We start from the raw sequence: 27,616 nt of genomic DNA, 5'->3' as shown, positions 1-27,616 counted from the left end.
CCATATCATCTCAAATTAGTCCACATAATAAAGTTACATCATGAGCTATATCCATCGCCTCCACATAATAAAGAAATTTAGGTCCTCCAGCTTAAAGTGACGATAAACAGTTGACTAGTTATGATCAAAGGAGGCCCCCTTTTCCCCAGCGATGTATTTACACCAAATAAAGTTACATCATGAGCTGCAAGAAACCAAGGTATTCTCGCAAGCGTGTATAAGTTCAATTGTCCACAATTCTTGGACCCATATAATTTGACCCAACAAGATGAAAATTGTCTGGTGGTTCACACTCCTCCAGCCATGCATATCCATCGCCTCCAGGAAGGGACCTTGAATCTCCTGTTAAAGGCAGTTTTTATATAAGGTTAATCACCAATATTTAACTTCCTGTCAAGAACTCAAGATACAAAAAATGTACTAGCATCATACAGAGGACAGGGACATCAGAGATAGAATTTATGACAAGAAAGCATGGGACTATACTTCAGGGACAAGGACAATACATCTATGGTTTATATTTAAAAAAGCAGTTAACTAGTAATTCAGAGTACAGGTCTCTGCAGAAGATTCTAGCAATCCAGCCACATAATCATAACCATTTCAGAAAAAATGGGACAATACAACTCGAATCTTGGACGTTTTTATGCAATCTAATTGGTCCACGTCGCTCTTCCAAATTTCAGCTTTCCTTGCGTACTCAGACATCGTTCCTTGCTACTTCGGTTGAAGCTAACAATGTGTTCGCTGCATTCCCTGAGCAGCGGAACGCTCCGAACCGACAAAATGTATAAAATAGTTGTTACAAGCCGAGACCATTCCTGATTCACCGCCGCTCAGCATATACAAATATCGGCGTCAGCCCTCACCAGCAGAGATTGGTCGCATCGCCTTCTTCAGAAAGACAGCAGAAATCGCTCTCCAGCACCAGGGCAGTAGCACTCACGAACTCCACCGCCATTCTCATCAAACACCATCTCCACTCACCTATATCCATAACCATCCCCTTCAATCTGCCTTTTCCTAAATGTGAAATCCATCTGGTCCGGCAAAGCGTTAGCAGATCCAAGAAGTTCAACCTTACAAGTTACAAAGTAACCAGATTTAAATCAAGGTAATATGATAACAACACAGTTAGTTTCAATGTAAAATATTATACTTGCATGTGCATTCCTCAGGTGCTGCCGTGTAGCCGCGCCGCTTGCGGACGTACGCCGTCGCCAATAGGGCTCGGCCGCAGCTCGCCGTGGTTGCCACCGTGCGCCGGCCGAGCCGGCCTCCTCCCTGATCTGGTTATGTGAAATCATAGTAAAAAAAATGTATTCTCTAGCATATGAGATGCAAACCATGTATATACACATTACACATTTATATGTACAATAGTAGCTTACATTCTTAAAATATGATTAGGCAGTGCACAAAGCAGTCCTACATTCAGGCTAGGCAGTACATCTTATTTCAAATAGTATTAATATTAAAATTTTTGTGTATGATATCTATTTTACAGGAAAGAATAAGAAAAAGGGCATATAATAAGGAAGAACCCATAGAAGGCAGATAATACATCAAGGCAAATATACTGACTAGCCAATATTTACACTATTCATTCATAAAATTTATATTGTATTTGCCAATGAACTATAATCATATTATGCTGGGTGTGTTGAATGTATGTCAGCTGTCTATATGTGCTTTTTTTTTTATGTATGCTTGTAACTACAAATACATTAAATTTCAATTAAAAATTATAACCAATCTGAAATATAAAAAAATAAAAAATACTACTTATCATAATTTGCAGAAAAAAAAGATCTCAATAATCATATAAGTTTGCAGTAAACATTAAGTGACTGTATTATGTGTATGTATCTACTATTTATTATTGTACAATCAAATTGTATGAACTACTATTATAATATATTATTATATTCCCTGTTTATTATTGTAATACACAAATAAAGTACAGTACAAATATATGCAATTTATTTATTACCATTAATTATTAGCATGTTATATTAACCAATTTGTTTTCCTGTTATAAACTATAGCATTAATTAAATATGCCATTAAAGAGAAAGCGAGATACAATAGACATACCAGAATATGACAAATTAGAATGCAGAAAAAGAAGATACATGCGATTACAAATAATAAGAGAAAAAAAAGAGAAAATACGATATAATAAATACAAATAACAAAAATAAAAAACAAAAAATAAACCAAGAAGAAAAATCTGAATGTTGTAATAAAAAAGATCTATTAGAAATACCAATAAAAATAAATGGAAAAAAATACCAGTTAAAGAGCCATGTTACGAAAAAAACATAGATATAAAATCCATAATAACAAAAGGTAGAAACAAGGGAAAAAACATTTTGAATTACATAGAAAATATTGCCAACGTAAAAACATTAAAAACAGACCTTAGATATTCATATTTATCATCTTTTCATGGCATGGTGTCATTTAACCCAGAAAATATTCAGTATCTAAAACAATCATATGAAAATAGATCATATATAAGTCAGCCGGAATATAAATGTAGACACTATAATGCTATATTCTGGTTTCTAGAAAGAAATAAAAAAGAAACAAAAAACAGAAAAAGTGAAATTACATATACTAGCTGCTGTAAAAAAGGTAAAATTAAAATGCCACCATTCAAAAACCACCAGCAATACTTGATATATTACTAATTACTAAATAATAAAAAAGATTTCATGCAAAAGATTAGACAATATAATAGCTTTTTGCCTTTACTTCAATGGGTGGTACAATAGGTAAAACCATAAGTAATGGTAATGGCCCACACGTATTCCACGTAAATGGACAGATACATCACCGTATCGGAAGCCTATTGCCGAAGCCAGATAAAATTCCAAAATTTGCTGAATTATATATTTTTGATACTAAAAACAAAATTGAAAATAGAATACGAGCATTAAATGATGAAGAAATAGAAAATGCAGATGTTAATCCATATATAGTAGAAAAACTTATTAAAATGCTTGATGAATATAATCCATCAGTAAAAACATTTCGCTGAGCTCGAGATCTATTTGAAGAACGTAAAGGGGTTGATTTTAGTATTCGAATTATAGGAGCAAATAAAGGTGTTCCAATACAATATGAAATGCCACATCTGGAAGACTTAGCAATTTTAGTAGTTGGAGAATTAAATTTAGAGAATCATAAAAGAGATATCATAATACAAAATAAATATAAAGGATTACAACGAATATCTATATTCCATCCAGCTTACATGGCACTACAATATCCTCTATTATTTCCTTACGGAGAAAGAGGTTTTCAACTTGGCATACCATATTATGATAATAACACAAACAAACCAGTAAAACAAGATCAACAGTTACATTACATGAGTACTATAAATACCATGTTCATTATCGACCAGATCAACCAAATCCCTATTTATGTTATGCAAGATTATCAAAACAAGCAATTGTTGATGCCCGTGCAATGCAAGATGAAGCTAGACTAATGTTTATAGCTAGGAACCAAGATAAATTGAGGGCTGAACATTTACAAGGAATATTTGATGCCATTCAGAAAGGTTTAACAGAAGGAAACCAAATAGGAAAGAGAGTACTAATGCCATCAAGCCATGTTGGTTCTAAACGATATGTAATGCAAAACTATTACGATGGTATAGCAATATGTTGTGTATATGAGCCTCCACATTTGTTTATAGCCTTTACATGCAACCCCAAATGGCCTGAAATTACTATGATAATCTCACCAGACGAACAACCTAATGATAGACCTGATATCATAGTCCGAGTATATCATATGAAACTAGAACAATTATTAGAAGATATACAATCAAGTTCAATATTTGGACCTACAAAAGCTATTTTATATTTTCAAAAAGAGGCTTACCGCATGTACATATATTAGTTTGGTTGGATAAGAAAGCAAGTGAAATAACAATTGAAATGATAGATAAATGGATATCAGCAGAAATACCAGATCCTAGAGAAGATCCGCTAGGATATGTTCTTATATCTGAACATATGATACATGGACCATGTGGAGATAAAAATGAAAATTGTCCATGCATGAAAAAGGGGAAATGTTCAAAGTTTTATCCTAAAGAATTTAATGATCATACTAATTTTACTGAAAACGGATTTGCCCAATATAAACGTAGATATACTAATATTTATATTCGCAGAGAAAACCATTACTTAGATAATAGATGGGTTGTTCCGCACAATTTATTCCTATTGAAAAGATACCAAGCTCATATAAATGTTCAATATATAAATCAAAGTAGATTGTTAAAATATTTATGTAAATATGTCAATAAAATAGATAAAGCTAAAATTATTTCCAACGCATCAAACAAGGAATAAATTGTTCTGGAAATGAGCAAAGTGAAAATATAGATGAAATAGAAGAATATTTAGAATGTAGATACATTTGTGATCTAGATGCAATATGGAGATTGCTTGAATATGAAATACATTACCATTGGCCACCGGTTGAAAGATTGCCGGTTCATCTTCCTTTAATGAATGTGATTAAGATAACTAAAAATTCAAAACTAGAAACAATTATCAAAGACCCAGAGAACCAACAGACAATGCTTACTGAATTGTTCATCACAAATCAATTGTATGAAGAAGCGAGAAATTTAACATATTGTGAATTTCCACAACAATGGACATGGCTTTCAAAGGAAAAAAATAGATCAAACGACAACATGGATTCAAAATAGGCCGTCTATATTATGTTAAACCAACTAAAGGAGAACGTTTTTACCTACAAATGTTATTAATGATAGTTAAAGGAGCAACAAACTATAAAGATATCAGGACATACGATGGTATCACCTATAAAACTTTTAAAGAAGCATGCGCAGCGCGAGGATTATTTATTGATGATAATGAATGGTATAAAACATTTGACGAAGCAGCAAGTTGGGCCACATCCTCACAACTACGTTCTTTGTTTGTAATCATGCTATTATATTGCAACTTAGAATTAAAGATGAAATGAGATTTTTTGAAAAAAATTGGGAAAAAATGATCGATGACACAAAATTTGAATTAATATTAAAATATCGACCTATTAAATATAATCCAAATGACATAGAATTAAAGAATATTTTGCTTGAAGAATTGGAGAATTTATTCTCTAAAAACGGTACAAGTATAGATAAGTTTAATCTCCCTCAAATAACAAAAAGATACAAGTCAGATCCAACAACTAATAAGCTTATTCAAGATGAATTAAATTATGATGCAATTTATTTAGAAGAGGAAGCTAACAAATTATACTTACAATTAAATAATCACAAGAAAAAAGCATTCCATCTAATAGTTAATAGCGTTCTAAATAAAGATGGCAATATTTTCTTTTTATCTGGCCATGGAGGAACTGGCAAAACATTTTTATGGCATACTATTGTTTCCTTTCTAAGAGCTCAAAAGAAAATTGTCCTAACAGTTGCATCATCTGGAGTTGCATCATTATTACTTCCAAATGGCAGAACGGCACATTCAAGATTTCGAATCCCAATTGATATAGATGAATTATCACTTTGTGACATTAAACGCGGAACAAAATTAGCTGAACTATTACTAGAAACTTCACTTATAATATGGGATGAAGCATTAATGACAAATCGCCAATATTTTGAAGCTCTTGATACATCATTAAGAGATATATTATCAGAAAACTATAAAGATGCTATAGATAAACCATTCGGAGGAAAGGTTGTTGTCCTAGGTGGAGACCCAAAACAAATATTGCCAATTATAGAAAATGCATCAAAAGCAGAAATAATAAATGCATCAATTGTTAAATTGTATCTTTGGGCATATGTAAAAAAAAATATATCTACATGAAAATATGCGATTGAAAAAAATTAAATCTAACAGTTTTGAATACAAAGAAATTAATGAATTTAATAATTGGATATTAAATATCGGGAATGGTAATACAAACAACAATGAAAGTACAGATCAAAATGAGGACCCCGATATAACTATTATACAAATACCAGATGATTTATTAATAAATACATCTAAAAATAAAATAGAAGAATTAGTTAGATATACGTACCCAGATTTCAATAACAATTTCTATAACCCTGATTACATAAAAGATAGAGCAATTCTAGCTACAACTAAGAGCAAGTTAAATAGTATACCAACTGCTAGCTCCAATTCATCTACCAATCTAATAGCCAATTCATACGATAGTTACCTACAAAGCATTAGTACATGGTCCCACATGTCATACACACACTGTGTCTTGGAGTCCGTGTGCAGCTGGCTACAAATTAGTAGCCCACCTCTCTTCTTTCTTTCCTCTTATCTCTTTAAAACATGTTTATAGCTGGCTTATAGCCTGCTATTGTACTTGCTCTAATGAGATTGTAGATGAAGTTAATAACTACATACCCCAAATCCAGAGAAAGAATATTTTAGTGCAGACACTATATCTCAATGTACTGATACAACTAAAGATGCTGATATATTATATCCCATCGAATATTTAAACTCTTTAAATACAAATAATTTTCCAATTCATATACTAAAACTCAAAGTTGGGGCTCCAATAATGTTGCTAAGAAATCTAAACCAAAACTTAGGATTATGCAATGAAACAAGGTTGATAATAACGAATCTGGGAGACAATGTACTAGAAAGTGTAATAATAACAGGAACTCATACTGGAGAGGTTGCATATATACCTAGAATAAATTTAACAACTCGGGAAACCAATGGCCATTTACTTTGTGTCGCCAACAATTTCCAATAAAAGTATGCTACTGCATGACTATAAATAAAAGCCAGGGACAAACTCTATCCAATGTTGGTCTATATCTAAAAAAACCAGTATTTACACCTGGTCACTTATATGTTGCTATTTCACGAGTTAGCAATAGAAAAGGATTAAAAATTTTAATAGAAAATGAAGATGGAACATGAGGATCAAAAACAAAAAATATAGTATATAAAGAAATCATAAATATATTCAGCTCCTAAATTTTTATTTTACATATCTTACTACTTTTTTATTGCAGATGAATATTACTCCAGTTGCAGCTCTTCGTCCGGGCCGATTAGACTACACAATATGTGTTCGAGTCTCTAGGATGTGGGAATATAGAGGCACTAATGAAGAAGATGATATCAAACATTTCGATCTGGTCATAATTGACAAAAAGGTAATATTACTTAGCAGAATTATCGACATATATATATATATATAGTAACACTAATACGTGCACCCTCACTTAGTATTAAGTTATTCTACACCTCTCACTTCCAAGGCCCATCCCACCTCCCACCCCTTTTTCCTAGGCCCAAAAATCATCCCCACCTCAATTAAAGGTTCGTCAAAGAGTTTTTCACGTGGTTCAACCCCTTAGAGCATCCCCAACAGCTCATCTAAATTTGGTCATCCATATCTTCATTTGGATGATCATCTAAGCTAGTTTCATCCTTCATATCTCTTTGTACTCCACTAGATCATCTATATATGACATCATCTATATCTCTTTGGAGGATGGAGAGAGATCATCTAAATATGAAGGTTCTCTCTCCTAATATGGATGACATCTAAAAATAGATGATAGGATAGCCGTTCTGTTGAAGCTCAATTTATAGTCTTCATCCTCTATTTTCAGGATAGAGAATGGGATAGCTGAGCTATTGGGAATGCTCGTATGGGCTTCCCCTCCTGTCTATCTAAGCCCACCCCTTGTCTCCTAGAAATTTTGTAGTAACATGAAGGAAAAAATATAATAACACGACAACTAATTCGCAGTAACAATGTCGAAACATACCCATAAGAGATCTACTTTTTTAAAGCACTTTTTTCTAACAATTTGGTAGAAACGTTTTTAAAAAATAATATATGAGGTGAGAGATAAAGTTGTTTAAAGTTTGGAATCTTAAGAAATATCTATAGGATTTGTATTAGCATATACTAATGCTATGTCAATAGCTACAGTAATGCTACACTTTCTATGTAGCAATAATGTCATATTACTATAAAATATGTATATTGTTATTGCATAATTACAGTAACATAGCGATATAAGTGCAGTAATATATGCGTTGTTAGTGCACAATTCGTGATATAAGTATAATAACATCATGATCAAAGGGCAGTAACATGAGGTGTGATTGCATACTATTGCTACAATACAACTAATACATGTAGGAGAGCTAAAAAGGTTGTATTTTCAAACTTTAGAGAGCAATATCTCATATGTCTTATATTATTTTTTAAAACCGTTTTCACTACCGTGGTTAAAAAAATATGATTTAAAAAACTAGATCTGTCATGATGTAGATACTGTATTTTATAAGGCATGTTAGTATATTTTTGCATTCGTGTTACTGCACTTTTCAGACAGACGGGACTGGACAAATGTGAGGTGTGGAGGAAGGTCAAAGGAATGGTTTGATCGACGTGAGAGAGGTTTGACCAGCCCAGGAGAGAGGTTTTGGGCCCTTTTGGGCCCTTAGAAGGAGGTGGGAGGTCAGTTTGGGCCTTATGAGGGAAGGGACATAGAATAACTTATTCTATTAGAGTGCACATATTAGTTTTGATATATATATATATGATAATTAGATCTTACTACTAGGTGTAGCTACTCCCTTCACGTCCATGATGAGAAACACTCTCATAACTGTTTCTGCTCCCACCCAACAGAAAGTATAGATATTATTAAATCTCATATGAATGATATATATATATATATATATATATATATATATATATATATATATATATATATATATATATATATATATATAAGGACTATAATACATGGAGATGTCAGCTGAGATTTCACCAGATGCTATACAAATATTGAAGCAACACCTGGATGAAGGAAAGATTGTTTACATTACAAAGATAACGATTAAGAGCGCAAAACCAAGTTACAGAGTTGTTGCCAATAAATATATGATCAGATTCAACAGAAGAACCAACATTGCTGAATCTAAGGATCAACCAATGGACTTTCCAAAATGAGAAAATCCATTGTGTGCCACTGAGTTTATCACCTTTCAACGATATGCCACTGAGTTTGCCAAGTTCTACAATATGCCATTTATTTTGTTGAATCTCTACGTCATACCCCTACCGGTAGCAATTTGGCTGTTAGCCTCTGTTAGAATTGAAGAAAGGATAAATTTGCCCCTTGACATTTGCTCCTCTATAGCATAGCTGCCGTGTGCCATCCGAGATTGTCATCTGCGACAGTGAGATGATGATAGTGTGAATAATCAACATTACAAGTCAATTTATATTTTAAATATAAAATTCTAAGAACTAGGAATATATTTTAAAATTTATATTTTAAATATTGAATTCTGAGAATATATTTTAAATATAGAATTCTGAGAATATATTTTAAAATTTATATTTTAAATGTAAATTTTTGAGAACTGAGAATATATTTTAAAATTTATATTTTAAGGATAAAATTATGAGAACTGAGAATATATTTTAAAATTTATATTTTAAATATAAAATTCTAAGTAAACAATATAAAATTTAAGAAAATGATGAGAATATATTTATATAAATTCTGTATAATAATTCAATTGTATAGATGTAACTGAACATAGTAAGCATATTACCAGTAAGGTGCATAAAAACACAGGAGATCTCAAAGCACAGAGCTAATTTCACATAATGGTGCAAAATATAGCAATGCATGTAGTCGTACAGAATCCAAGTTCAACACAACCAAATTCAACATTACCGGAGCTCCAAGTTCAACACAACCAAATTCAACATTACCAGAGCTAAAAGTGGATCTTAAGTAGTTTAAAAGTTAAAAAACATTTTACATGACCAGAAACCACAGACAAGTACATTAAGCTATTAATTTCTTTTTGCTTCTAGTTGACATGGATGGACTAGTTGATGACAATTTCTTCTTGCTTCTAGTTGACATAGAAGGACTGTCTTGTGCTACCGGTTTAGGGTTAGTCTTCCCCTTGGCTCTTCCCTTAGGAGATGGAGTGCTTTCTTCTATTTCAGGAAAGGGGGCAGATATCACTGGTGGTTGATTTGGTCCAGTTGAGCTACATGAGAATTAGTTAGTTGAAAGTTAGAATTGTCTAGTTGGAATATGCAAAACACAATGGCTACATGGAATGATATTGAAATGGAATTGAAGCATTTGTTGGGTGTACCTTACTGATGTCACATTTGCATGCACAGAAGCAATTAAATTGGAACTAGAGCTATCATGTGGAGCTAATCTCTTCTTTTTGCCGCAAGGAAATAAAAAAATAAGTGCTAAGAAGTACTTGAAAATCAAAGTCAGGAAGTGCAAGTTGGTACCTTGGTGGGCCATGCAAAGATGCGGGTGATAGGCATTGCCAACACAACTACTTGAAGCTGATGGTGTTGCTTACTTCCTGTTTTGTCTAGGTCCATAGATTTCAGAATGATTATAGCAATGCAGTAAAAGTTGAATAGAAATAGAGGAAGGAAATACCTTTGTTTTGCTGAAATAGCATATGCTTCCTTAGCATCTGGATCAGCTTCTTTGCATGTCTACCATCTGTGACCAAAGTTGTGACAAATAGGACATTTTTGGCTCCCTGACCTACGTTTACTAGAGCCTTTCCCTTCAGCTCCACCCTTGCACCTTCTATTCCTAGGTCTCCCTGCACTTCTCCTTAGTATTGGTGGATAAAGAAAGAAGCCATGTCTACTTGTTGGCCATTGAGACATGTCAGTAAGACCAAGGATGCGTGGGGCATATGCAGCTACAAACTTGGCTACACTATAACATTCATGCACAAATGAGTCTATATGCAAACCCTTCACCGACGTAATGAATGCCAATGCATGTATACATGGCTTTCCAGAAACTTGCCATTCTCTACAGGTGCATGTTCTTTCCTCCAAGTTTACCACATGTCTCTTCCCACCTAAAAATGAATCCCATAAGTAATTAGGAAATTGCACATGCTCAAGTTTGCAATGGATGGAAATACTAACCAGGAGATTTGTCGGTAACTTTAGCTTCTAAGTCATCACTTCTATCAACCTCTAGGTCTAGGTCCCTTGATTTAGCATTAAACTCACTCATGACACTTGGGAGTATACTTTGTCCTAGTAGCTTGTTCGCAACCTTCTTTTGTCGTTGGAACATTTTCATAGTCTTTTTTCTTATCTTGTCCATCAACTCATAAATCATGAGTCCTTTGTGCTTATTGATCTAATTATTAAAGCTTTCAGCAAGGTTGTTGGTCACATAATCAACCTTTGATGCACATGAGAACATGCTTCTAGACCATAACCTACAAAAAAGGGAAAAGTAAGCACCGCATAACATCATGGAATGCATGAGAGTAAGTAAAACATGGACATGAATAATCAAGTTACCTTGGGTGATGTGTTTTTAAATATATCATTGCCTCTGGTTTAGCAGCCTCAATTGATCTCATGTGGTAGGAATAAGATTGCTCTGTCCATGCATATGCAGCTGGCCACATATGATCATCAAAAACCTTGCTATGAAATTTCAATTTGAAGTTGGAAACTAGGTGTCTCATGCATTCTCGATGCTCTACCTCACCAAATACCTCCTCAACAGCAAAATCTATCCCTTTACCTGCATCTGTGCATATCACTAAACCATCCACAATACCTATGGCCTATCGTAATTTCTCCATAAACCACACCCAATTCTCACTTGTTTCTGAATCAATGATGCCATAGGCCAATGGATACATCCAATTGTGCCCGTCAATGGCACAAGCTGCAGCTAGCTGACCTCTATATTTTCCAGTCAAGTGTGTACTATCAATAGCCAAGTAAGGTCTACAACCAGCTAAAAACCCCTCAACACAAGGTTTCAAAGCTACAAACATTCTTCTGAACCTTCTCTTCTCTTTGAATGTCATGTGATCAATTGACACTATACTTCCTAGACACCCATTCTCAATTTTACACTTCCAACTATATAACTTGTCAAAACTATTCTCCCAATCACCAAACAATTTTTTAAGTGCTAACTCCTTACCTGTCCATACTCTCTTGTAGTTGACATTGATCTTGTGAGTCTCCTTTATCCTTCTTTGCAACTCATTTGTTCCAACACTTGGGTCTTCCCTCAACCATCCCATGACCTTCTCACAAATCCATGACTTAGAAGCCCTCTTCACCTTCTCATCTCTTCTAGTGCTTGCACACTGATGCGTTGACACATGCACCTTCACCTGCATAGCCACATATCAAAGTACAAAAAGAAGTCATTAAATCGAATCACACAAGCCTTATTGCAAAAATTTTTATTCATTGTTAGCCTTCATATCAACAGTGGTTGATGCATGGATTCTCCAATTACACCCTTCAATAGGACAATGTGCCCTGAATCGGTCAGGATCACTTTTGTCAATATCATATTAAAACTCATGCTTAATGCAATATTGGGTTATTGCCATTCTAAATTCTTGCATGGAAGGGTAAAGAGTGCCCTCACTCGTTGGTGGGTCATCTTTGTTATATGCAAAGGTAGGGGTTTCATCATCAGAATTTGCATCTGCTATAACCTTGTCCTCATCATCAATGTCTGTGCTGTCATCACCATCATCACCCTCTTTCTCATCCTTTCCAACATAAGGCACATATTCAGGATCAGATATATTTGTATCATTATTGTCAGAATCAGAGGTATCACTACCAATTGAATATTGATCCTCTTTATTTACACCCACATGCTCAAATTGTTGGATGGGATTGGTAAGATATGTATCCATAACGGTATCTCTCCAATCACCCTCCTTCAAATTACTGATCTGAGAAGCACATGCCTGAGAGGGAGTAGGAAGTGATGGTGTACATGGCATATCAATGTTCGACTTGTGACTTGGGCCATTAATTGTGATAACCACATCACCAGTTTTACTTTTTTCAAAACACTTAAACATTGTCATCAAATCTTGATCACAACAAATTTTGCAAAGCTGATTCAAAGTACTATCATTGTACTGTAGAGTAACATTTTCATCTATTCCCCACGGATACTTCTCACAAATATCATCAACAAAATCTTTGAAATTAGTAGTGTCAGAATCAATTGGCCATTCAAACACCCACACACCATCAAACCTACTACCCTTGCGTATAATTCTCACTGTGAGAATGAACGTAGAATATGGATCCATTCTACGGATCCACACATGACAAACGAAATAAGGCATCGAATACACAATTAAATAGTAATAATAAATAAACTAGCTATAGTATCAAACCATTGCCATTATAAATTCTTGCATAATTTGTAACAATACTCTAATCACTGTATTAGAATATAGTTTTACTATAAAACCGATGTTATAGAAAATGCAGTAACATAAAGCTTTGCAAATGAAGAGTTACCGATTCTCCATGGATGAAGCAGCAATTGCTATTGGCACTGTGTCCTCCATGGAATCATCAATGAGCGCCAACTCAAGCACATTCGGCGCTGGAGGCGGGGAAGAGTCGGCGGTGGCGCTAAAGATGAGGAAGGGCTAGCCGGCGGCGCTGGAGAGAGGAAAGAGGCCGCCGAGTCCGCCGGCGGCGCTAGAGGCAGGGAAGGGCCAGCCAGCAGCGTTGGAGGGGGGGAAGAGGCCACCGAGAGGTCGCCGGCGGCGCTGGGCGCGATGGAGAGGCCGGCGACGGTGCAAGTGTCGGGGGAGAGGCCGCCGGCGGCACTGGGCGTGGGGGAGAGGCCGCCTGCGGCGTAGGTGGCGGGGGAGAGGCCGCCAGCGGTGCTGGGCGCGGGGGCGAGGCTGCAGCCAGCCGACGATGGGGGTCGGCGATGCAGTCGTCGGCGCCGGCGCTGAGGGCGGGTACGCGGCTGCCGACGCTGGGGGCGGGGGCAGGGGCGGGGACGTGACTGCTAGCGCCGGCGCTGGGGGCGGACTCGCAGGCGACGGTGCTGAGGATGCAGCCGGCAGTCCATGCGTGCTCTCCTCCCCCTCCTCCATGGCTCAGATCCAATCGAGCTACCTTCTTTCCCCTCTGTGTGATATTATTTGAGTGAAGGCTATTTTTGGCATTTATGAAAAGTAAACCCTAGAGATAACTAAAGTCTAACATACTACTACCGTTAGGGGTATGACGTAGAGATTCAGCAAACTGAGTGGCATATCGTTGAAAGGTGACAAACTCAGTGACACAGTGGATTTTCTCTTCCAAAATACACTTTCTCTTTAGTACCATTTGAGAAACTGAATGATTTCATAAAAAGGACTGATCGCTTCCTAGGTAAAAAATTAAATTTGTTACTATTACGTATAATACTATAATACTTCATGTATTCCACTATATTAAAAATTATATTTCTCTGCATATGTTATTGGGAGAATTACTGCTGTTTCTAATACAGCAATGATATGCACAAGTTCTTCAGATTTTAGGATGAGAAGGTTAATCAAACTTGAAGACTTAAAGTAATATAACGCTTTTATTAACCCACTACTATACACATAGGCTATACACTTGGCTACATTTTTTGTAAATTTAAATCAACTTTTTACACAACCTAATTATATTTAAAATTTTCATATGTTTAATAATAAAATTTAAGCCATGCATCTACATTTAAAATTTGAAGCAATATACCCATCTTATGTATTTTCTCTATTTAGTTCAATCCACATTTTTCCTGTTTCATATATCTGTTGATTACTACATATCATGTCTGAAATCAATTTTTTTTTTGAAGGGGCACACCATCGACCTTTCATTATCAGGAAAAAGAGCAGTTGAGTTTGATGGAGAGACAATACTACAAGTTGGTCAACATAATCATGTAATAGCAATATTCGTTGGTACCTCAATGAAAATCCTTAAAGGAACAGATGACTTTTTAAGTGGAACAGCAGCTTGTCGTTGGTACATCAATGAAAATGATATCCCTGATATCAAGGTGTTTCAGAAAAGGTAAACATCATTGTTTCACATATATCTCATTTAATTTTTAAAATTTGCTACTTCTAATAACTTGCAATATGCAGACTTCCACCAAATGCTGAGCCTATTGTAAAACTATACCTGCCAAGTGATGAAGATACACAACAAAACATTGAACACATGACACTTGCAGAATTGAAGGAAATTGATCCTTTTAATAACAAGGTAAACATATTTACAGAAATATAGTATTCCATTTTTACTAAGCTATAGCATAATTTTTTTCCCTTACATATGTACGTAGGATACAAAATACCAACGCAGTGTTACTATAGTTGGAATCCAAGAAAAAAAAAGTTTGGTGTTATCAAGCATGTAGACTATGCCACAGAAAAATGAAATGGGATGGTGCTACATTAAAATGCAGCCAAGAAGACTGCCCATGTAGGCAATATGACTACATGTATGTAATTTCCTCCTCGGCTTATTATTCTAATAAATTTCATTATTCATAAATTAAATCTTAAATAACCACCACTTTTATAGGTATAAAATACCATTCATTGCAACTGATGGTACAGCTACCCTTCAACTTGTGTTCTTTGAAAGGAAAGGCATAGAGCATATTGGTAGAAGTGCTGAAAGTATGAGAAGGCAATATACCATCAATGAAATACCTCCAGAAATTGAAGCATGGATAGGACATAAGTTCACATTTATAGTCAAGATTTTACCAAATATGAGTATAAATTCTAAGCAGCCTGCATTTGAAGTACTCAAAATTAAAGAAAGGTCTGGAAAACAACCGTTCAGTGAAAGTTTCAAGGAAATTAAGGACCCCATCAGCTCAACTTCAGCGCCAGAAATACAAAATCTGCCTCCGTTGGTACCTATATCATCCAAGAAGGTAGAAAATGAGGCAAAACGTTATCACTATTTTCTTTATATAATTCTGCATAATATATAACACTTTTTTACAATTTATTATTATGTAGTTTTCATCTTCACAAATGGAAATAACCCAAGACATGGAAAACATGGAAGTTGAGCCATATCAGTTGGACACAACCAACATCTCAAGCAAAAGAAGTTATCAAGATCTTAAGGTAATTCACAATTTTGCTGTCTATCATTTATAGTCCCTTATAAATATCATTGTCCATTGTAACATGATTTATACTGAAACATTTATCTACTTGAACACTCATCAATATATGAAAATAGCTGTTGTGATTTGGTATAATCAAGAATAGATGGTTAGCAATAGAAATTGTTAGTGTTTTAGACAGACTATAGCTAGAAAATTGTTTATGCACTATGGCAATAAAGTTACATATTAACAATGGTCCCAACAATTACTTTTCATGAAAATAGTGAAGAAGAAGAACACACTGATAGTGACCATCGTTTGATTCAAACAAAGGGTAAATGTTCAGCTTGATAACCTATTCAACTAAACTACTTAGGCCGTGTTCGGCGGTAGAGACAAGTTCACTTAACCACATCGTTTTCCATGTGCACGCTTCCCAAACTGATAAACGGTGTATCTTTTGTAAAAATTTTCTATAGGAAAGTTGTTTTAAAAAATCATATTAATCTATTTTATATTTTTTTTAATAATTAATTAATCATGTACTAATTTATAACTACGTTTTTCGCGCTGGATAAGTTAACTTACCTATGCCCTTACCGAACGTAGCCTTACTTTGCTGTATATATATAGTATTTGCCTACTTTTGGTGTATGAATGGAGCCTTATTTAGAACATTGATCATTAAGCTCCAGCTCAAATATATGTACTCCAGTACAAATATGCACTTAACAGTGCGTGGGAAGGTTTCCCTTTCAAAAAAGAAAAACAAAAACTGTCCTTTTAAATCGATGTATGATAGACTTTTGTGCTTTTGCTAACAATAGAAACATCACCATCCCGTGTTCTCTAGCTTATGATTCAGTCCTTATATATGCAAATTGCTATGCACTTATCATTGAAATGACAATCAGAACGCAATCAGCTACTAGCATGTATTAGCCATTTTGGCTCAAATTTTGAACCGTGCTGCCTCAAAAATTCATGCCTGATTTTCTTCAAATCAATCATGATGAATATGACACTACCAGCAAGGGACAAACAATCTTTTGAAAAGAGAACTTGTACGTACATATATGACAAATACCTTATCTGCACAGGGATTCACCAGATACCTTCACAGAAGGAAACGAAAATGAGAGCATATTTGCATTTGATTTCAATAAACCCTAATTTAATGCATAAACCCAAACCTGTAGAGGGAACTCACATGAATGCCATGGACAACTGCTTGAGACTATTTCGATCCATGAGCACACCTCGTATTGCAATGCAGTAGCAAGCTACAGCCTCAGACCTACTAGAACGACACAACAAAACACCATCACCGCCGATTATTTAGCAACCACAAAACTCACAATGGGGGACACAGATCTAGCAATCTCTCGCGCAGATCTACCTAGCACACAGTGTTAAGCTTAGACAGGAGCCACTGTGTAGAAGTCGTGGTGCCGAGATCGATGCGTATGTGGAGCATGACGCCAACACCGCTGCCGCCGCCGCCGACAACGGCCAGGCTGCCCCCTGACGAGGTCGCCTCCTTCGGATAACTAAGTATCTCTAATAATTTTATAGTTAATATCAACTTGGGTGTGGCCCATAGATCCACGGACCAGGCCCATGACTTTCGCCCGAGTGGATTCTGGAATCTGACCCAATTGGCGCGTATTTTTTCTATGGATTATAAAATACATGCATCGATAGAACATTTAACTAAAGCAGGGAACAGATCGTATGGGGCTCCCACCATATGATTCCAGAGGATGGACAAATGGATACGCATGAAATCCATCTGTGGGAGAGCAGTTTACAACAATACTGTAACGCATCCATACAAATCAACCATGTAAAACTTATCTTGTGCATGAGGGCACCAACAAGTGCTTGGAGAATGTCAGGAGTCCAAGACTAGGAAGGATATCTGAATTTACTAGAGCCTGCCCTCCAAGCCAAGACCCCTGCCCAGCCCTACCAGCCGCCGCCCCTGCCCTCCCTGCCGCCGCCCACGCCGCGCCCCCTCCCCACCACGCACACCGACGCCGCGCCCTTCTCCCTGCCGCCGTCGCGCGCCACCCTCCCCGCCGCCGTCGCGCGCCACCCTCCCCGCCGCCGATGCCCACAAGCCTCGCCGTCGACACCCACAAGCCGCCGCCCGATCCAGCTCTCAGCTCTATCCCCCTTCAGTACTCCCACCTACTATTCTCTATTCAGCTCTCAGCAAGGTAATTTGATCATTTATTATTCCAAAATTTAAATCTTTTATCTTTTAAACTAAATATATTGGTCAACTAATATTCAACGTAACTTTCATCTCAAATAGGACAACCGCTCCATTCAGTTAAAAAAAAAGGACAAAACTAAAACAAGAACGTCTTCCCTGTTGAAAGGCGTACTTGGTCGTCGTCAGAAACAAGCCGCCCAACCCGGCGGCAACTGGGGGCGCCACCGCGACGAACAGCTGGCCGCTGCTACAAGAAGCCAGGCATCGAGAGGCACCTCCACCGCCGCCTACGCCTCCTCTTCCCGGCTCCAATGGCGCTCCGCCGCGTGCTCCTCTTCCTCAAGCCCTTCGACGTCTACCCTCCCCGCCCGCTTGCCGCCACCTCCGCGACGCCGCCGCCGCCGCCACCGCGTGTCTCCAATCCCAAGGTCACAGCAGCTCTTTTCTCTCCCTCTCCCTCTCCCTCTCCCTCTCTATCTCCGTTTCGAGTACTTCTGTTGTCTAGGTGTCCAGGCCGGTCGACGGGGAGAAGGGCCGAGTGGGTGGCCGGAGGCTCTCGACCTGTCACGTTCTCCGGCAGCCCATTTGGGTGGAGTTCCTCGTGCAGGAACTGTGAATTTGTAGAAAGCATTGCAGGATGCCACGCTTGTTGTTTTCAGGAACCGTGGTTTCACCGATCCATGGTGGGGTGGGTGGGTGCACTCGTTTCTGATCGAGACTCAAGCGGTGTCCGTTTGAATTTTTTTTTTCTTTTTATCACCTTTCTAGTTCAAATGGATCAGAGCTGCATGTTCTTCGAAGCGATTGTTCAAGATGGAGGAATTCTCGTTTTGTTTTTTCTATGGGCAGTCATCTTCATCTTAGTTGCATGTCTTTTGAACTTCCTATGTGCTGGCATGGAGCACACCAACTGTTTGTTGAAATGCCTGTGTGTGGGAGCCATGCTCCAAAGAGAAATTTTACTCCTTTTCCTGCGTGCTGCTCCAGATACCGTACGGCTGGAACAAGGGACTCTTATTGGTTTTGACTTTTGAGATGCTAGTCAGTAAAGGGACCGCTGATAATTTAGCCTGAAATACTAATAATAATCTAGAGTGTGGCCTTCTTGCTTGTGAACTGAATACTTTAATATGTTACTGGGAGATACTGCATATCAAGCTGGGGATAAGAGTTTGTTACCCTGTCTTTCTTGCTTGGACAACTAATTATCATGATATCGATCTAGTGGTTCTGACTCCTCTTATGATCATTTTGCAATACTCTTGCAGGTATTAAGTTATCTGGATGATAGGTGCAGAGTTCACAAGGAAACAATCAATCTCTGTGAAAGTGTACTACGGCGCAAATCCATTGAATGCATTTCAGTACAGCGAAATGATTTTTCTAATCCAATACATGATGTGGATCTTGTGATTTCTGTTGGTGGCGATGGCACTCTTCTACGGGCTAGCCATTTTTTGAATAGCTCAATCCCTGTTTTAGGTGTTAATTCAGATCCTACTTGTCCTGATGAGGTTAGTTCTTTGGATTATTGTCAAGAATCATATGGTTAAGTAAATCACATGATCCGTGTTTGTTCAAGTTGCTTTTGGCATGCTTCCAGCAGGCTGATGCTTATCTATATTCTTCATTAGGTATATTTATTTAATAGTTTTCTAGTTTCCTTGCAGGTTGATGAGTTAACTGATGAATTTGATGCAAGGAGAAGCACAGGACATCTTTGTGCAGCTACTGCTGCAAACTTCGAGCAGGTAACTTTCTATTGCAATTTTTTTGGGGGTGGGGGCGGGTGGTGAGGAATTACATTCTTCTATTACTGGAATTCGCACTAGTCTAAACATTAATGAATGTTTTGAATGATCGTTGTTCTCTTGAACATGAAAATTCCTAGATACTTGATGCAACCATTGATGGTACTAGGCAACCTTCAGAGTTGTCAAGGATCTCAGTGAAGCTAAATGGACTTGAGCTACCAACTTATGCTCTGAATGATATATTGGTGTCACACCCCTGTCCAGCAAGTGTATCACGATTCTCATTTAGGTATACTACCTTTAATTCTTTGCGAATTGTGTTGTTTCAATTTTTTAGTCAATTCTGACGTATTATCATTGCAGGAAGAGAAGCAGCACTGGACAGACCTCGCATTTAATTAACTGTAGGTCAAGTGGTCTCAGGGTCGCAACATCTACTGGATCTACTGCTGCTATGCTATCAGCGGGAGGATTCGTGATGCCAATTTCAAGCCATGAGCTTCAGTTCATGATAAGGGAGCCCATTTCTCCAAGGGATGCTGACAAACCACTGCTGCATGGGTTAGTTAAGCAAGGCCAACACATACTTGTTGTTTGGTACAATGAGGACGGTGCCGTGTATTTTGATGGTTCACATGTAATGCACTCAATTCAGCATGGAGATATACTGGAGATCTCCACTGATGCTCCAATCTTAAGAGTTATTTTGCCAGAAATTCTGTTAAAGCAGGGATATTAGTAAAGAAATACATTATCATCATCATGGTGCTTGTTAATCTGGTATGAGGTTCCACACTTTGAGGCTTGCTGAGTCCTTGAGTACTTTATCAGATATAGATGCATATCTATGTAATGCCATAGCTAACCTGTACTATCAAATAAAATAGTGGATGTTGATTTTAGTTTACCCTTTTGGAAACAAGAACACAAGCAAAGTCAGATTTCAGAGGCCATAGGTATCACCAGCCATATGTCAAATTCACCACCCCAAAGATTGATCTCATCTGCTCTGAAGCAGAGGGTTCGTGCCCACTTTGATAGGATTGGACACTAATCTGTTGCAAGGTATCTACACTGCACTTGTAGCACAGAAACCTTGGCGGTTCTTGAATGTACAGAGCTTATGAAACACATCTGACATTTAACTCACTGAAGGTCTCAGGTTACCATCAATATCTGAAGACGATGACTCTGGTGTTGCTGGATGATGCTTGTGCTGTCATGCTTTGGCTACTTGCGTTTTGCCAAAAGTTTCTGCGTAGACCAATTGAGCTCTAGCTGTTTGCAGCAAGGCTGAGGTCCGACAAAAATGGTTGCAGTGGTGTATTTCCCTCTAGCAAGCTCACTACTTTGGACTTCCTGGGTCTCAGTGTTGGTGCTGCATTAGTGCTAAGGACGGCTACATTCGGCAATGTACCATGAATTTCCATCTTTCCTGTGAAATTTTATAGTCAAGAATGCGGTCCACAGGGTATCTTCTTTGGAGTTGTTCAGCCTTCCTGTGAATTTCCATCATTTTTCCAAAACAGTATTACCTCCATTTTAAATTATAAGATGGTCTGATACTTATATTCATATATTCGTATAGATACTGCATATAAAACATATTTATTGATGCACAGATAAATATAAGTAGATAAAAACAACTCCATTTCCCTTAACTCTTTTTTCCACGAATACGCATAAGAGTTGCATATCACTATAATTAAATAAAGGACAAAGAACAGAAGGTGTGACAGCTATGGGCCTAAGCTAATTAATCTACATATAATTAAGACAAGAGATGATTTTGAGTGGAAAATAAATAAACTGGACAATTCTGAGCGACATATAGGAAATTTCCTCTTAAACAGATCATTTGCAAAGCTAATTATTTATCATAAAATATTAATTATGACAATGATTTGATAGCTAGCATCAGCATTACACAGCTCTCGCTAGCGGAGCAGAAGACCAAGATCATTGATCCATAATTTTATCTCTAAACGCAAGATCCATCAAGGACACACAACTGATACACGTCTCGTATATGCTCTCCGGTGATCGGTCGATCTGTATCTTAATGTTACGGCCTCTACCTCGTGGCTCCCGTCTTAAATATATACTCTTCTAAATGTTTGATGCTGTTAATTTTTTATACATATTTAACTATTCATCTTATTTAAAAAATTTACATATTCATTATTTTTATACCATTTCATTTATTATTAAATATACTTTTATATATATATATAACTTCACATAATTTAAAAAAAATTGAATAGAACAAATAGTCAAACGTGTATAAAAAATTTAACAGCGTCAAACATTTAGGAACAGAGAGAGTATCATTTAGCATAACCAAATTAACTCGGGCATAACTATATATTCTTCTTATCCCAGAAGCGTCGTACAATAATGACGGGACACTAGCTACTGAACGTTTTCATCCCTACTCGATGGTACGTGCCGTGATCGGAACCCTAACTACGTCCTCCTCCTTGGGCTTGAGCTTGGCGATGGTCACCAGCAGCGACCCGAACGTGAGCTCGGCCTCGACCATGCTCGTGTCGTACAGGTTCGGCAGCAGCAGGCGCACGTCGAGGGAGTTCGCCGGGGGGTTCTGGCCGCCGGCGCCGGCGGTATAGCCGACGACGAGCACCCTGTGCTCGATCCGGACCTGGAGCCTTCTCTTGTCGATCTCCTCCCCGACGTGAAGCCACACCTTCACGTAGTCGTCGTCCTCCGTGATCCTCCACTTGTTGCCTGACGTCGGCGGGAACTTGGGGTGCATCAGGGCTTACATATATACACATATCACACATGACATCAGACATATATATATATATATGTTACTCCATCGGTTTCACAATGTAACTTTCTAGTCTTGTCTAGATTCATACAAATGCTAATGAATCTACATATATAGACAAATCATATACATTCATCAATGGATGAATCAAACAAGACTAGAAAGCATTACAATATGAACCATAGGTAGTAGCTTATAATACTTGCATGCACAAGAAGGAGGAAAATGATAAAATTAAGCTTCATATAATTGTTAACACTAAAATTTAGTAAATTTTCGTATTGAATTCGGATAAGGAAAGGTGCAATCGCCGACAGAAATATTATTCGAAAGAGTTCGAATTCAACAGGAAATCGTGAAGACTAAGGCATAGCGGTGTAATTTTATCTAGTAGTTAGAGTTAGTTAGAATTTTATCTCTAAGATATTAGAGTCCGATTGAGACTTGTTTGTTTTTTTATCTATTAGAAACCGCGTCGTGTTAGAGATAGAGTTTGTTATTTCTTTTTATCTATTAGGAGTCGTGTCCGACACGGATTAGCATCCACCCGAGGGTATAAATATGTATGCCCGGGGTCATTGTAAATCATCTACATCATAATTAGATCAAATATTTTCGGCGCATCGCCACCCTCTTGTCCGAAGTTTTCAACTCTAGTGGAACTTGGCACATGACGCGGGGCTGCATCGTTTCGATCTTCGGCGGAGAGGTAAGTCCATCGTTCCGCCGGGCCACGGTAATCGCATCGGCTAGATTAGGATTCTCTCAGTTAGGTCTGATCTTCTAATCTAGTTGTGCGATTGCTAGTTATCGTATCAGTTTCAGTTTAGATCACTTTTGTGTTTTGAGTTGATCTGGTTGACCACTTTGGGCGATCTATGTTGGTTTGTTATTTGCTATTTGACATATTCAATCTAGTACTGTCTCGGTTCGGTCCGATCTTGTAGATTGCGTTTATTAGATAGTTTATATCAGATCAATGTGTTTTGCTCACTGCTTTATCGGAGTACCAACCGATAAATTATTAGTTATCGGCTCATTGGCTTGATAGCAATCTAAATCTGTTTAGTATCCAGCCTAACGTTGCTAGGCGTAATCTTGAACTGTCTCGGTTGGGTCCGATCTTATATGATTATTCTTAGCAATCTGTGCTAGATATTTTATAGATCTTGGTTATTTGTCCGCCGTCTATAGCCGATGATTTTTGCCAATCTACGTGCTTATCATATTTACATCAATAGAGTATGTGTTATTTTTATACCAGTCGGCTTGATTTAGTTAGATCGGCAGTTATTTATGTTGCATCGGCTTATGAGAATCATACACAAATTGGGTTTAGCCGATCGTAAGATATGACTTATTGTTTATTCCAAGTAATTCGTCGGTTTATTTATTAGCCTTATTAATCTTCATGTTTTCTATAATCATATCGTGCTCGACTGTATAATGTCTTGGTTAAATCCAATCTCTGCACGTCTAGTTCGATCTGGTTATAGAGGCTCGTCCGATCGACTAAGATTAATAAGTAACTTGGCGGATTATGTTGGTCTAATATTTAATTCAAATTTATTTCTATTGAGTTTCTAGCCGATTCAAGCTTTTTATAGCCGGTCGTTTATCCTATCGGCTAACCGTTACAGCATCAATATCCGATCGGCTAGATATTTTCAGCTTGTTTTACTGCTTATGTTATCAGTTGCAGGATTAAATTGACTGGCACGTTCAGGTATTCTAAGATTTAGGTCCTGCACTGGAGCTGTCTAAGATTGACTCCCATGCCTTCATATGTGACACGTCATCGTTCATATTTTGACGCCAATAATAACGTAATCCTTATGTTTCATGTTATAAGTCACTCTAAATTATTTATACTAAGTTAAACTTTTTCAGGTTTGATCAAGTTTACAGAAAATATAGCAATATTTTTAATATAAAATAAATATACTATAAAAATATATTTAATGTATTTAATAAAACTACTTTGGTGTTGTAAATGTTAGCATGTTTTATGTAAATTTGTCTAAATTTAAAGATGTTTGATTTTGAACAAACCTAAAGTGACTTACAGAATGAAACAAAGGGATTAATAAACATAAACTGACTATCAGAAATAAAAATTGCATGAAACTAGAGTAAAGTTAGGAGTTTAATATAATCAATCTAAAATATTTATAGTAACTATGCTGTCTAGAAGCTACTTTTATTCGAAATTTATACCAACAAATATTAATGTGATTTATACAAATTATTTAAATTTTAATAATAATATATTTTGTTGCCAGGAAAATTTAATAAACAAAGTCTTTCCAAAATAGTGTGGTATACACACACAAAGATGTGCAATTGTGTTGAAATGTACTCTAATACCATCAGGAATATATTTAACTTGGTCAAACTCGAAAGACATTTGACTAAGAACAAAACCAATGTAGCTTATAATGTGAAATGCATGGAGTATTTATATTGTAGAGTAATACTCCTTCCATATTTAAATATGTAATGCTTTAACTTTTAGATATGATATTTGATCACTTGTCTTATTCATTTTTTTTGAAACATATATCATTAATTTATTTTGTTGACTTATTTTATCACGGTAAGTATTCTAAACACAACATACGCACATGCTTGCACTAATTTTTTAAAATACGATGAATGACTAAATGTCAAGTTTAAAATTCAAAGCGTCGTACATTAAAACATGTAGCTGGTACTATGTTTGTCAAGACGTGCACCATAACCTGGCCCGTTATGGAGGAGGGTGATCGTTTGGTTTTTTATTAAAAAAAGTCAAATGATATATTTATTTTTTATACATATTTTTAGCTATCTAAATATCAATGCTAATAAACTACAGTAAAAAACCTAAAATTAACTTCAAATTTAAGGTTAAAAATTTAAATTTTAACTTAATTATTAACATAAGCAGAAGAAAAAAAAAAGATAGTGGTGCAGGTATATCACTCACCAAAGGGTGCGATGCCAAAGGATGCCCAGCAGCAGTGGCATTAGCTTGGCTTCCCGTGGAATTATTAGCACGCACACAAAGACGCGGAGACTTCGTTTTGACTGCCATTGCCGCCGCTGCTGGCTTGCCGTTGCCGGAGGAAGCTTTCAGTACCGCCGGAGGTGGACGTGGTGCCATTGGGCTCAGGAGGTTGCAAGATGTCACCATCAACGACATTGTATTGCTGCTCAATTTTGCACTTGTTAGTTTTGGTGCTTCGGAAGGTGGCTAGCTAGCTAGCTAGCTTATATAGAGGATAGAGGTAGGGAGGAGATGAATGGTTGTGATTGTTAATTTGGCTTTTTCAGAGAAAAAACAAACGGGATATTTACAAACAAAAAATAATTTATAAATAAAATTTCTATGTACGTGTTTTTAGCGATCTAAAAATCAAAACTGAAAAATAAACTGTAATAAAAATACTCTAAAATCAGGTTTATAAGGATACTAGCATATTGTCCATGCGTTACAATGGTATTTTATTAAAAAATATAATTAGCATGTTATAAAAGTGGAGCTAAGAAAAATAGTTTGATATAGATCTTAGTTTCTTTTTAATTTCAAAAAATAGGAGGGAGTTGGTGTTATAGGAGTATAGATAATCGCTAGGTGGTGGAGAGTTGTTGCACACTAACAAACGGGTCTGATATGGTGGACGAGTAGTTAGACACTGATAGAATGGACCCGTATATTATTCACTCTAGTGGTAGTAGGATTTTTTTATAGTAGTAGATAAGCAGAAGAAAAAGACGATAACGATGATGTGTCATGTTTTTTTTAACTTTGCTTCGTCTTGTAATGTTGTAATAGTTGAAAAGAGGTTGCCATGCAATGAGCAGCTAGCTTTTTGTAAAGGGACATGTTAACAAAAGATGCAGGCAGATCGATCAGATACGATGCTAACCTTGATGCACGAAGTGTTTTCATTCTCACAAAAGCACCAGATGTGTGGGCAGCACACACATGCAAACAAATTACATTAGCTTTCTGCCGACGCATCTGGCCCTATTAATTCTGCAATGGAGCTTAAGGAACTTGCTATAGTACTAAGAACCTACCAGTAACACATACCAATATATAGGAGACTCCTAATTAATAGTGTTTTTGTTGCTAATTACGTGAAAAATTGTACCATAAACTGCCACATGTGCCTGGTTCTCTACGAATCAAGCGTCGTCGAGCAGCGACTCGATCCACAAGCATGCAAGCGCGCTAGCTTGTCGATCTAGACGGTGAAGATAAAAATGCAGTTGCGATTAGGAACTTATACCACTATTTTACCCGTTGTTCCGCGTTATAAGCCTTTTATCTTTTCTATATTTATATGTGTGCTAATAAACCTATACACATGTATAAAATATATATATCGATAATGGATGAATCTAGACCAACTCATAACCTTATAATATAGAATAGAAGAAATACTAAAAAATGGTTTTTTAGACGCCGGCTGTTTCACTACGCAAATGGGCCAACCGTCTGTAAAGTGATCGGCGGCCTATAGAGGTGTTGAACGAGATGTACTTATGGCCTTTTTTTCTATCGTATATATATCAGGTGCTTTTGTGAAAATGAAAACACCCTCCGACAACAAGTTTAGCATCATGTGCCCATCATTATTGCCCCTTTACAAAAGCTCATGCATGCCTCTGGCAACTATTTCTACTATATCATTGCAAGCACATATATAATTCAATTATATGAGAAATCATTGGCCATAATCTAATATTGAGGACGACATTAAAAAAAAGAGCTTTTTGTTTTATCATTTTTGAAAAAAAATATCTCTATGTACCATATTTTTCAATGTAAAAGTTAGTATCTCGTACAATGTACC

At 36.8% G+C, this 27,616-nt stretch overlaps 1 protein-coding gene, 1 long non-coding RNA gene and 1 pseudogene across 4 annotated transcripts; 1 reads left to right on the top strand and 2 right to left on the bottom strand.

Annotated features, from left to right (window-relative positions):
• Window positions 1-9,725: 9,725 nt before the first annotated feature.
• On the bottom strand, window positions 9,726-11,571 carry LOC107304959. 2 transcript variants are annotated; one of them, XR_001551020.2, is made up of 5 exons: window positions 11,398-11,571; window positions 11,011-11,312; window positions 10,502-10,940; window positions 10,345-10,430; window positions 9,726-10,082 (listed from the first exon to the last, which is right to left on the bottom strand). It is a non-coding gene; the product is annotated as an uncharacterized LOC107304959 (long non-coding RNA). The 2 variants fall into 2 exon arrangements; XR_001551021.2 differs by having other exon boundaries at window positions 10,345-10,421.
• A 6,842-nt stretch (window positions 11,572-18,413) lies between these two features.
• LOC102716440 (probable NADH kinase) lies at window positions 18,414-21,500 on the top strand. Of its 2 annotated transcripts, XR_001551004.2 has the most exons (6): window positions 18,461-18,655; window positions 19,496-19,741; window positions 19,898-19,978; window positions 20,119-20,270; window positions 20,345-21,046; window positions 21,144-21,500. XR_001551004.2 is itself a non-coding variant. In XM_006660492.3 (5 exons), exons 1-5 carry the CDS (start codon window positions 18,539-18,541, stop codon window positions 20,718-20,720), a joined length of 972 nt encoding a protein of 323 aa, XP_006660555.1. In that variant the 5' UTR covers window positions 18,414-18,538; the 3' UTR covers window positions 20,721-21,500. The 2 variants fall into 2 exon arrangements, 1 of the variants encoding a protein (XP_006660555.1); XM_006660492.3 differs by having other exon boundaries at window positions 18,414-18,655; window positions 20,345-21,500.
• A 912-nt stretch (window positions 21,501-22,412) lies between these two features.
• Window positions 22,413-25,956, bottom strand: LOC102721955 (annotated as a pseudogene).
• Window positions 25,957-27,616: the final 1,660 nt, after the last annotated feature.

The sequence above is a fragment of the Oryza brachyantha genome, chromosome 9 (assembly GCF_000231095.2).
Source record: "Oryza brachyantha chromosome 9, ObraRS2, whole genome shotgun sequence".
Taxonomy (NCBI): Eukaryota; Viridiplantae; Streptophyta; class Magnoliopsida; order Poales; family Poaceae; genus Oryza; species Oryza brachyantha.
Note: the sequence above shows the minus strand (reverse complement) of the source record. Positions and strands in the feature narration are given on the sequence as shown.